Consider the following 12,507-nt stretch of genomic DNA (forward strand, 5'->3'; position numbering starts at 1 on the left):
CGTATTAACTCCCCCTCATGAGAGCATCACTTCACATCCTTAAGCATTTGCATTCCAATCTTGTGCACCATCTTCAAAAGATCTTTGGTAGATATTTGATAAACAAATCAGCCATATTAACTTGAATGAATATATTGCACCTTGAAATCATCATTCTTGATAGAGATGAATTGTCTTCATATGATCTTGTTGGAATCATCATTTCAATATCTTCACATAGAGGTGAAAACTCTTGCTATCATATTATCATGCATATAGTTATAGCAAGATACATTTGTGCACAAATTGCATTGAGGATGTAGTACTTCATGACCATGAATTCTATATGCTTTAGGCAATTTAAATCCTTCAGGGATTGTTAAGTCATATAAGCCATATAATAGACTTTAGATGCATATCAAGTTTTCATGTCATGCTAGACATATAAGATATCGAAAACTGATTGCACATACCATTGACTTTATACTTTCAAGTGTTTGAACTACATGCATGTTCAAAACTACATGTCTTTCATATGAAACCAATTCTATTCGAAATTGTTTCACTAGACTTAAGATCCTCATATATATTTAGCGGTATCATAGATATCGTCGACGAACATTTTATATCGGTTTCAACATTTTTAATAAAGACATAACATAGAGATCTCTTCATTCATTTCAGGTACCTAAACCTCTATTGAGATTTTATGAAGCATTATGTCATGTGATCTTCTAGATCACTTGTCTCCTTTATTATGATCATTTTGATCATTTGCTCATCTTCTTTATCAAGAAGTTTATTTGAAACCGATTTGTCTATATGCTTTAAGCGTACCATAGACTTTGTCCTTCTAGGTAATAGGAGCATTTGCAACAAGAATATAGTTACTTTCTTTGGGTCAGCAAATGCGTTTGGCATGCTTTGCAATATATTGCAAATGAATTATCTTTTTATGAACTTCAAATTCATATTATCTTATTCGAGGATCGAGATGTATAAATAATAATTCATTCCATGTAACTTTTTCTCAACTGTTTATCATGTCTCCCCCTCATGTTAGAAAAATTAACTTGTTTCCTCAAGTTTGAGAACCCATCTTTGTGCGTTATGGTGTTAATCATAATATACACCACACATCAATAATAATAAGATGGAATTATTTGGTTTCTGACCCTGAACCACTTGTGAGGGGAGAAAATAATATACTTTTGTATATAACGTATATCAAACTGATATATATAACTTTGTTCTCATAAGCAATAGTTTAGCTATTAAGTGGAGGCACTCAATAAATTATTTTGCTAAACCAACTGTGATGTAAACCAACTTATCAAGAAGAACTATCTTGAATAAAAAATCTGGAAATTATGCTCTATATTAAATTATTGAGCAAGTTACCTCGCAAACACCAGGTTGCGGGTCAATAATAATTGCACATGTAACCATCTCATAGATGCATCTTATGTGGTATACATGGCAAGTGAATGGGCCCATATTCACCTTTGATATTTCCAGCATTCATGGGATTCAATCCCAATTTTAATTGGTCTATTAATTAATGAGAACAAGCAATGCAAGAGAATTCGTAAAGAACTTTCTAGTTCTTTAATATTTACCCATGTGAATTCCCTTTTATTTTTGCACATCATACTTGAATTAACATGGCTAAACCAAGTATGCCAACTGGATAAATTATCAATATTGATAAACTTCAGGTTTAAGCCATGATGTGTGCAATTATGAATAAACTCCAAGTTTATTATGATAAGGGTTTTTATATCAATAAATATCCACTTCATTGTGGTATTCTTTTGTTTATGTAGTACAAATTGGAGAATAAAGCGAGTAGCTTTTCACATACATATTACCCCGCTACAAGATGTAGTAATAGAAGATATTAAATCTTTCCTTTATTTATAGTCTCAATATAATCAATCGCTTTCGCGTATACTTTGGAAACTGAATAAGTTTCTTTGAGACTTACTACAACACAATACCTTATTGGTAATTAATTGTCGACCCCGCTCTACAAATAGTATAATTGGCTCTTGCAGAGTTCTCAATTAATTTTGTAGTACCACATATTCATCAACACCCATATGGTGAATATCTCTTTTAAAGAGAAAGTTATACCATTATGGTTATGGTCAAAATTATATGCAAGATCTGTTTCTTGCATTACCGTTGACTTTTAATAATCACAATGCCAAAATATTTTGGCGTACAATAGGTACGTGACCAATGACCATTCATGCCATAATAATGATATTATTTTCTTATATCATCTCAAACCTCCTTCTAGAGGTGAGTGTGGTATATACCACTAGCACGCTCATATTCTTCCAAAAATGAATATGTATTCTTAAATCAGATGTTGTCACATTCACATCATGAATAGACCATAATCATCTATATGTGCTTTATAAAATCTCATGTCAAATCGATGACAAGTATTTTCACAAGTGGGGGATTATTTTGAGAATCCTTATTATTCTCATTATCACAATGATGACGATTATAATTTCGTCTATTGCCACGTCCACATCCATTGATACATTCATAGTGATAATTTTGTCTTCTTTCAGACTTATCACATACTGCTATCACATTCTCTTAAGGGAATGAGAATGGAGTAAATTCAATGGGACGGGTTTCCACTTTTTGTGCCCATAATCATACATGAATTTGATCATGGCAAGACATAGAAACTTTTACCACTTCAGGTGGTTATAATTTCTTACAAACTCCATTAGAGTTGTTATCAAAATTTATTGTCTTTGTATTTAAAATCAAATTATAGAATAAAAGAGAAAAATACGGTAAAATACTTACCTTAAATCCAGAATTTAATCATGAAGGAAGTTCATGGAATAATTGACAATCATTATGCTCAATCCCAAAGCTTCTACTCAATTGGTTAGAGTCTCGTGCTGATAACGTGTTATAAAACAATAAAAGAAGAAGAGTAGTATTGCAGAGAAAAGTAGGGAGAGAGAATTCTTATTGATATTTAGGATGAATTACAATGGAATAGAACCCTCTATTTATAGGGAGAGGGTGACTTAGCCACCAAATAATAAACCCTAGAATCTCTCTAAATATAGACATTCACCATAAATAAAATTCTATTTATAACAGTCTTAATATTTAATCTTTGTTTATTAGTATTTGAACAAAATTATCCATAATTAAAGTGTTTGTAGTCTTCCTGATAAAAAAGGAACGTGTTAATGAAGGATTTAAGGTATGACTATCTCAATACTTGACTAGATAGGAAACCTCCCCAGCTCCCACCACAGCAACTTTTCAACAAGAGTTTCAATCTTATCCAATAACGTGTTCTAACAAAATAAGAGCAGATGAGTATGACCACGTCAACTTGGCCCCAACTCTCCTACAAATTAGGGCTTTGAAACCCACAAAATTAAAATTTGAATCAAATTCTCTTCATTCTTTTAATATATGTTCATAAGCGTTCTCTACTAGAATATTTTTTATTTTTAGTATTTGAACCTGAGATTTTTGATTAAAGGTAGAGAAATTCTATCTCTCTACCCTTGGTAGTGAATTTTAATCCAACATGTAGGCTAATTTTCGGGTGATTTTTAAAAATAGCCAGATTTACAACTGATCGTTCAAAAATAGCCCAATTTCAAAAGTAATCGAAATTTAGCTACTTTTTATGTAAAGATAAATCTGAGCGAAAATACTGTTCAAAACCCGGAAAATACTCCAGTATATTGTGCTGGAGTTCCAGCATAAGTATACTTGAACTCCAGCATATTATACTGGAGTTCCAGGATAGTATGCTGGAACTCCAGCATAATATGATGGAGTTCCAGCATAAATACACTAGAACTCCAGCATAATATACTGGAGTTCCAGCAAGTATAATGGTCCAGTATAATATACTGGAGTTTGGAGCATCAGTGCTCCAGTCTCCAGTATATTATACTGGAGCCAGCAAAGTATACCGGTCCAGCATAATATGCTGGAGTTCATACACAAGTGCACCGAAACTCCAGTATATTATGCTGGACCGGTCTCTATTGCAGCAAAATGGTGGCTATTTTTGATTGACCAGTCCGAAAAATGGCTATACCGTGAAATTTTCACTTGGTAAGTATTCTTATTGCACGAGTCAAAACGCTTTTCCAATTATAGAGCAAAATAATGCATGACAGAGAGCATTTTTCTAATTATAGAGCAAATGGCCCATTCATTAATATTCTCATTTCCAGTTAAAATTTCAATGGCTTGAGACAAAGCCATATCAAGCGGACATCCACTGCTTCCTCTCATGTGCTTAGCCATCAAAATCTTACCTTATCCGTCTCCATCTCCATTCTCTAATTTCTCCTATAAAAAGCCTCTCTTTACTAAAACATCAAATTAATTAATTAATTAATTTCGTCATCTAATTTTATTTCTTTAATTTCACTCTCTCTTTGTGAAGTTGTAACAGTCGCATTCGGGTGGTGTCCCCCGCCATATATAGTTCCTTACATATATATATACAGACGTAGCATCACCTCCTTACGGTTGTTACAAAAAGAATTACTACAATAAATATCGAAATTACGAAAACAAAAAAGAAAAAAAAAGATTTAAATTATTAGGGGTTGTTTTTATTTAGATCATTGGATTATTCATCGATTATGGGTTTTCTTCACAAATTGTGGGATGATACACTTGCTGGACCTGCACCAGATTCAGGCCTAAGCAAACTCCGCAAGTTTAATACTTTCTCTGGCCGTACTGCCTCTAGTGCTCCGTCGTCCCCCACCAAGTTTCGCCACCACAACGCCGTCGCCGTCGCCGTCGATAGTGATAATCCGATCCCGATTTCCCGGAGCATTACGATTCTCCGCAGCAATTCAACTTCTGCATCACGAAGTGTCAACGCTACGCCTGATTCTGGATCTGCACCATCTTCCCCTGCTACTTCTAGCGCTCCCACTTCCCCATTTGCACGTTAGTCCTCTTTCCATAATTATTGCTAGTTTCCCCCACCCCATTTTAAATAGAAAATGATCAAAAATATCTCTCTTCCATAGGTATCTAATTAATTAACTACATCCTCCAACATATTTTGATGTCATTCATATCATTTTATTAGCATGTCGTCTCATGTCTGATGCACTGGCACATAGTATTCCGTAGCAGGGTTAGAAAGGGCCGCACCCTAAGGATGTGATGTAAATAGCCTACCTTAATATAAGTATTAGTAACTGCTTCACTGTTCGAATTCATGACCTACAAATCACACGAAAAAGCTAAAACCGATGCAACATGAGGGCTAATGTAATGCTAATTAACAGATTTTAGCATATCGTCTCGTATTTATAATTCTTAATCCTAACGGATTTTCAATCTTGAAGTATAACAAAAGACAATTTTAAACCATGCCACCAGTGGAAGGGTAAAATTAGACATTTTGACTAAGGACCACATTTGAGCTCTGTTAATTAAATTCGAAGTTAAATATTAAATATGAGACAATTTGCCTATAATAAGAATATGAATGACTCCAAAATATATCTAAGAGTAAAATTAAAATGTTTTATATAGTAGAAGGATAAGTTTGAACTTTTTCTCTCTTTTTTTTCTTCCGCTTTTGAGGTGTTTGGTGTTTAATAAATGGCTATTTTTTTCTCGGTTTATTATTAAGTGTTTAATTAATGTTTTTTTTTTCCTTTCTCGGTTTTCCTATAGCAAGTTCACCACGGAGGTATTACAAAAAGCAACCGAAGGGAAAAACAAACAGGGAACGATCTCCAAACTATGATTGGTACTTTTTATCCTTTGCCCTCCTTATATATATATATATATAAATATATATATAATTCAGCCATATCTGATTATTTGCGCTTCTCTTTTTCTAGTTTCTAAAAGCTGCATGCATGCATGCATCTTTTCTTTTCTCTGATGTGCTTTCTCATACAATAATGGTGGATTTGGATTGTTTTTCAGGATCGTGCTGAGTGCTTGGGATCGTTGACGAGATAGATCAATTGAAAAAACAACTTTTTATGTGTGTGAAGAAATGACTGCTAAAGGCCGTGCACAAACAAACTGATAGAGATCTAGGTTACGTTACGGGCTGCTAATCGGATTTCCAATGTTGTTGTGCATATATAATTATTCTGTACATATTTGTTTCTAGATATATATAATACTAGTATATATATAATACCATATATTACCAGAATAAGTAGGTTCTTTCAGTACTGAAGAACCACTGCATCATTTATGTTAATATCAGGGAGAGAGAAAACTAGAAGTAGGAGAGTTGATTTTTCTTGTAACTTGCTTCCTCCATCTGTCTGGAGCGATGCCTTTTTCTTTGTTATTTTATAAAAGGAGCCTTGGCGTAACCGGTAATGTTACTGCCATGTGACCAGGAGGTCACGGGTTTGAGCTGTGGAAACAGCCTCTTGCAGAAATGCAGGGTAAGCTGGCTGCGTACAATAGATCCTTGTGGTCCGGCCCTTCCCCGGACCTCGCGCATAGCGGCAGCTTAGTGCACCGAGCTGTTTTTTTTTTTTTTTTTTTTTCTTTTTGTTATTTTAGTGGATATTGGCTCTCTTTTGGAGCTGCTATCTGTCTAGACGGATGTGAGTTTTATGTAATTATTTAATCAATAAAGCTCCAGTTTAGTTTAATTCGTTGGTTCAATTGTCTTGTATATAAAACGAGGTAGCTCTTAATTATGGCTTCGTCAAGGCAAATAAGTATCAGTCGAGAGGTTGATATTTCACATAATTCCGCATGATACTTGCAAGTAAGATTATGAATAACAAAACTACAAACTAAATAATCAATCGGGGATGTAGCTCAAATGGTAGAGCGCTCGCTTTGCATGCGAGAGGCACGGGGTTCGATCCCCCGCATCTCCATTTACCTTTTGTAATTTTTGTTTCCATATTTTATCCCAAACTCACTTTTATTGGTTATAATACATCTATCTCATAAGCTTTACACCATTTGTGATCTCTAGCGCCAACTTTGATTGGTTTTTCTCTTGACTAGGACTGAATAAGTGCACTAAGAATATATTTGTACTAAAAACAACCTATCTCAATAATCACATTACTAATGTAAAAGGGGTCGTTTGGTATAATGGTAGGATATCCCATGGGATTAGTTATCCACCTTTTATATGGGATAGTTAATCCCACTATTTTAGTGCAAAATTTATTCCGGGATTAACTAAAACCCCAAACTAAACTTGAGATAAAGTTAATCCCAAACTTTATCCCGAGATTATTATTTTTATCTTATGTACCAAACGACCCCTAAGTGTTCAGTAGGTACTAAGCCAAATTCAAGTGTCTAAATGGAAAAGTCGGACAACACAATTATCCGGGGTCGTTTGGCCTTATTTTTACTTAAATAACAAAGTATTCGGATGAGATGTGGGAAAAATTTACTCAATTATCTAATACTAAACAACACGATTGGAACGGGAATTGATTATCAGTCTCCATTTTCTGAATACCAAATAATTTTGATATCCCATTGGGATAATCATGTCTAAAGATAGTAGAGTCACTAGCAAAATTACACGACAAATTAGTACTTTTTAGAGCACAATACTTTCCAAGGCCAAGCTATTATATATTCTATGATACGGTTTTAACATAAAAAGATCCTAACTTGTCTGCTGATATAGGTGCCATAGCAAAGCAAGGTCGGAGTCCATAATGAGATTTCATGTTTGAATTTTGGAAAAACAAAATGAATTTTTTCTTGATTATATTAATTATACTTGAGTTATATTTAAGAAACTAGGTTAAATAGGTTTGTGCGATGGAAGTAGATGTAATTAAAAACAATTACTCCCTTGGTTTAAGGAATATTACTTTTGTGTTTGGACTGGAGAACTAATTTCTAATCTAACCATTTCATTTTAATCTTTTCAGATGCTTTGAAGATGAAATTTAATATTCATTTTATAATGAATCTACGTACAATCAATCTAACGATTCTAGTAATATTTTTTGGCTGGACTGATATCATTGTGGGTTGTCAACTCGATCAAAACATATAGAATGGCCACCTAACATGCCAACAATTTAGACTGTGAATTATAAGAATATTTAGAATGAAGTCAAACATTTGTTAAATTTAATTGTCAAAAGAAAGGGGAGTTGAAATTAGTGTTTTAAAAGGTTTTCTTGGAACGTGCCCAGGGCTCTTCCTGGGGCGGGGCACTATCAAAATGCCGTAAAGCTCATGTATGGGGCTTAATAGTATGAGGCTTATTACGCCTCAAGCGCCCGATTGTGCACCCGAAACATGCCAAACGCTCAACGCTCGAGACTCACCTAATAGTTCCTAACATAAATTATGCGTCGAATTTCCTAATTAGCATTATTGACACTCAAAATTCTTTAATAAGTGAAAGATTAAAATTTTATTCATCCATATAAATATTTTTTAAAGAAATTATAATTTTTTAATTGATTAAAAGATAAGACGGTATTGTTGGTTTTTATCTCATAATAACTTTAACACTTGCATTGTTTATATTTATAAAAAAATGCTAGATATTTTATTTTTTATTAGTTATTTTAATTATTTTTACATTTTCTCGAAGTGGTTATTATGCTATTTTATTAATTTATAAATTAAATTTAAAGATCAATGGGGCTTACACCCCATGCCTCGGGGCTTACGGCTCGCTCCATATTAAATAAAACGCCCCGCCTTTAAAACACTTTGAAATAAATAATTAATTGGCGGAGTCTAGCTATGAATGCAGTTTGTTTGATTTATGTACTAAATTTCATCCGATCTATAAGTCCAAAGACTAAATTAATGTCGATCACTTTACACAAATTAAAGGTTAAACATTATGCCAATCACAGTAATTCAATACTTAATGCATAACTAAGATATAGTGCTTGTATACGGGTAAAATCGGGCTCATGGTATATCCCGGTCTCCGATAAGATAAGTCAAGCTCGAGCCATGATAACAAGGGACCAGAATCGAGGCAAAGGTCTCATCGAGTCAGAATCCGGTGCATGACGCCCATACTCGAGAATATCGGAGTCATGGTTCGAGATCGGTCTGAGCCTTGAATGACTTCGAAGAACATTGTCGGGCAATCAAGCACGACCAACAGAAAGCCGTAATATCCATGACCGGCCGGATATCATGGCAGGGATCTCGGCACGTATCGGTGAAGAACCGGCAATCAGTTAATCAGAAGATTTTTTACCTTTTATAGAGTTGTACCGAGAGTAGGACTCCCATACTATATAAATGTAACGACCCGACCGTTCGTTTTGAGTTTTGCACTTTGATTGCCAGTTCTCGGGCATGACTCGCCCCGTGTAATGCATTATGACTGATGTAGATCGTTGGTTTTGGTTTTCAGGAAAATCGGAATGAATTTGGAAGAACAGTCTCAGTTGAAAGCTTTGAATTTGAAAGGTTTGACCAAGAGTTGACTTATCTGTATATGAGCTCGGATCGGAATTTTTATGATTTGGTTAGCTTCGTTGGGTGATTTATGACTTAGGAGCGTGATCGGAATTGGTTTTGGAGGTCCGGTGTAGAAATTAGCTTGTTTTGGCGAAGTTAGTATTTTGGCGACTTCCGGTTGGTAGTTGAGGTTTTGATACGAGGGTCGGAATGGGATTCTGAGAGTTGCTGTAGCTTCGTTACGTCATTTGTGATGTGTGTGCAAAATTTCAGGTCATTCGGACGTCGTTTGGTCGGGTTTTTGATCGAAAGTGTATTTCGGAAGTTTTAAAAGAACTTGAGCTTGAATTCAATAAAATTCGATGGGTTTAGTGTTGTTTGAGGTGTTTTGATGATTGGCACAAGTTTGAATGAGGTTTTAGGGCGTGTTGGTATTTTTGGTTGAGGTCCCGGGGGCCTCGGGTGAGTTTCGGATGGTTAATCGGACCATTTTTGGCATTTTGGAGTTGCAGATTTTCATCTCAGCTGTTGCAGAAGAAATGGCCTTCGCGATCGCGGGAAGTCTCGCGATCGCGTAGAGGGATTTTTCGTTGGCCCAGGTTAGCTCTTCGCGTTCGCAGTAATGGGTTCGCGTTCGCGTAGTTTTGGAGGTGGAAGCTTCGCGATCGCGGTTGTGAGTACGCGTTCGCGTATAAGGATTTGGGGACCCAGTGGATTTGTTCTTCGCGTTCGCATAGGCTGGTCCGCGTTCGCGTAAGTTTGGGATAAAGAGCATCGCGTTCGCAGAGGGAGCATCGCGCTTGCATTGAGTATTTTTGAAGCCTTGGATTTTTGTGCTTCGCGATCGCGTGGCCTTGGTCGCGATCGCGAAGAAGGATTTGGAGTTGCTGGGCAGAATGTTTTTAAGTCACCTGGTCCGCGATTTTGGGTCTATTTTCACCCATGGCTGCTCGTTTTTGGAGATTTTTGGAGGAGATGAAAGAGGGATTCAAGAGGAATCGATTTGAGGTAAGAATCTTGGTCTTAAAACTTGAGTATATTGTGAAATCCACCTAGAAATTCATGGAAACTAAGCCTAAAATTGAAGAACTAGGGCTTGAGAAATTGGACTTTGAAATTGGGATTTGAAGGACCATTTGAGGTCGGAATTGAGAACTTTTGATATGTATGAACTCGTGCGAAGATAAGGAATCTAATGATGTGAAAATTTCTGAGTTTCGAGAAGTGGGCCCGGGGCTCGGGTTTTGGTAATTTCGGAATTTGTGCCCGTAATTAATTGTTTTCGCTTGGGCTTTGTTCCCTTAGCATATTATGATGTATTCGCTCTGATTTTGGGTAGATTCGACGCGCGTGGAGGCCGATTTGAGGAGCAAAGGCGTCGCGAGCTAGAGATTTCGCCGGTTCGAGGTGAGTAATGATTGTAAATGATATTCTGAGGGTTTGAAACCCCGGATTGCACATCGTTGTGCTATATTGAGGTGACTTGCCGGATGGCGAGCGTGGGGTAGAGCACTGTTGGGGATTGTGACTTGGTCCGTCCCAATTGATGATTTTACCTCATATTTGACTGAAACTTATTTGTTATCATCACGATTTGGGCTGACTGCCATATTTGGACTTCGTGCCAATTATTTGAACCCTTCGGGAAGTTTTTATCACTGTTTTCCTCACTGTTTTGACTTATACATGAACTCAGTCCTGTTGATATCTATTGTTTTACAAACTCAGCCACTCTTACTCAGATTTGAAACTTAAATGATATTTTGGGCTGAGAACTACTGTTTTACAAATGCCCGAGGGGCTTGTGATGACTTTCAGACTGAGTGAGGACGAGGACCATATGTGAGGATATGCTGAGTGACATGAGGCCGAGGGCCTGAGATACATTTATATGCCACAAAGTGGCTTGAGTGATGTGAGGCCGAGTGCCGAGTGATGGGAGGCCGAGTGCCGAGTGATGGGAGGCCGAGTGATGATGCCACGAGGTGGATTGATATAGCGCTTGGGCCGAAAGGGGCCCCTCCGGAGTCTGCACACCCACAGTGAGCGCGGGTACCCATTGTTCTGAGTGATTGATACTATGATAAGAGTGAGCCCGAGGGGCTGATATGAGTGATGGTGAGGTAGCCCGAGGGGCTGATACGAGTGATTGTGAGGTAGCCCGAGGGGCTGGTACTGTTCTGAGATATTGCCCGAGGGGCGAACTTTCATGTGTTCATCTTTTCTATTTGCTTGTCATTTTACCTGTTATGTGGTATTTGTGCCCGAGGGGGCGGATTTTATTGGCACTAACTGTTTGAAATCATCTCGTAACTGTTGAAAAGATCATTTTCAAAAGAGGTTTAAACTGAGCCAAGATATTTCTAAAGATTTCACAGTTTCACTGTTTTCTCAAAGGATTGTACACTGCTTCTATACAGCATGTTGGTTGCTTTACGTGATTTCTTACTGCTCAGTTGTTATTTACCTTTATTACTCACTGAGTTGGAGTACTCACTTTACTCCCTACGCCTCGTGTGCAGATGCAGGTATTTATTCACCCGGTAGCGGGTTTTGGCTGATCAGAGGCAGAGTTATAGGAGTTAACGAGGTGACTGCCAGCGTTCGCAGCACCGTTTTTCTCTCTTTGTTCATTATTCCGGATTTGTACATTTTAGACCTTGTAGTTGGATTTACACTCTAATAGACGCCCGTGACTTGTTACACCCCGGTTTGGGCTGTGTCGGGTTGTGCCTCCGTTAATTATATCATTAAATCGTATTTAAACTGTTTATTAATGTTTGATTTTGAAAAGGCGATATGGGTTTTTGGCTGGCCTTGTCTTCACGAGAGGCGCCATCATGACCGGAGCGGGGTTTGGGTCGTGACAAGTTGGTATCAGAGCCTAGGTTACTAGGTCTCACGAGTCATGAGCAGGTTTAGTAGAGTCTCGCGGATCGGTACGGAGACGTCTGTATTTATCCTCGAGAGGCTGCAGAACCTTTAGGAAAACTTCACATCCTTGAATTCTTATCGTGCGTCCTTGATTTAGCTTGAAAAGTAACTCTTGAAATTCCTTCCACGCGTTCGTATGCGCGCATGAGCGCTCAG

The 12,507-nt window shown here is 37.0% G+C and overlaps 1 protein-coding gene and 1 non-coding gene across 2 annotated transcripts; both read left to right on the forward strand.

Moving 5' to 3' along the window:
- LOC109223245 (dormancy-associated protein homolog 4-like) lies at window positions 4,381-6,177 on the forward strand. The gene is made up of 3 exons (XM_019387474.1): window positions 4,381-4,956; window positions 5,698-5,773; window positions 5,956-6,177. Exons 1-3 carry the CDS (start codon window positions 4,641-4,643, stop codon window positions 5,981-5,983), a joined length of 420 nt encoding a protein of 139 aa, XP_019243019.1. The 5' UTR covers window positions 4,381-4,640; the 3' UTR covers window positions 5,984-6,177.
- TRNAA-UGC lies at window positions 6,809-6,881 on the forward strand. The gene has a single exon. It is a non-coding gene; the product is annotated as a tRNA-Ala (tRNA).

The sequence above is a fragment of the Nicotiana attenuata genome, chromosome 3, assembly GCF_001879085.1.
Source record: "Nicotiana attenuata strain UT chromosome 3, NIATTr2, whole genome shotgun sequence".
In the NCBI taxonomy this organism is placed as follows: domain Eukaryota; kingdom Viridiplantae; phylum Streptophyta; class Magnoliopsida; order Solanales; family Solanaceae; genus Nicotiana; species Nicotiana attenuata.

Bases quoted from the DNA above. Each gene is read 5' to 3' on its own strand.
- LOC109223245 (XM_019387474.1), top strand. From the start codon at position 4,641: ATGGGTTTTCTTCACAAATTGTGGGATGATACACTTGCTGGACCTGCA. The intron at 4,957-5,697 runs GTTAGTCCTCTT...GTTTTCCTATAG, and splicing joins TCCCACTTCCCCATTTGCAC to CAAGTTCACCACGGAGGTAT. The intron at 5,774-5,955 runs GTACTTTTTATC...ATTGTTTTTCAG, and splicing joins CGATCTCCAAACTATGATTG to GATCGTGCTGAGTGCTTGGG.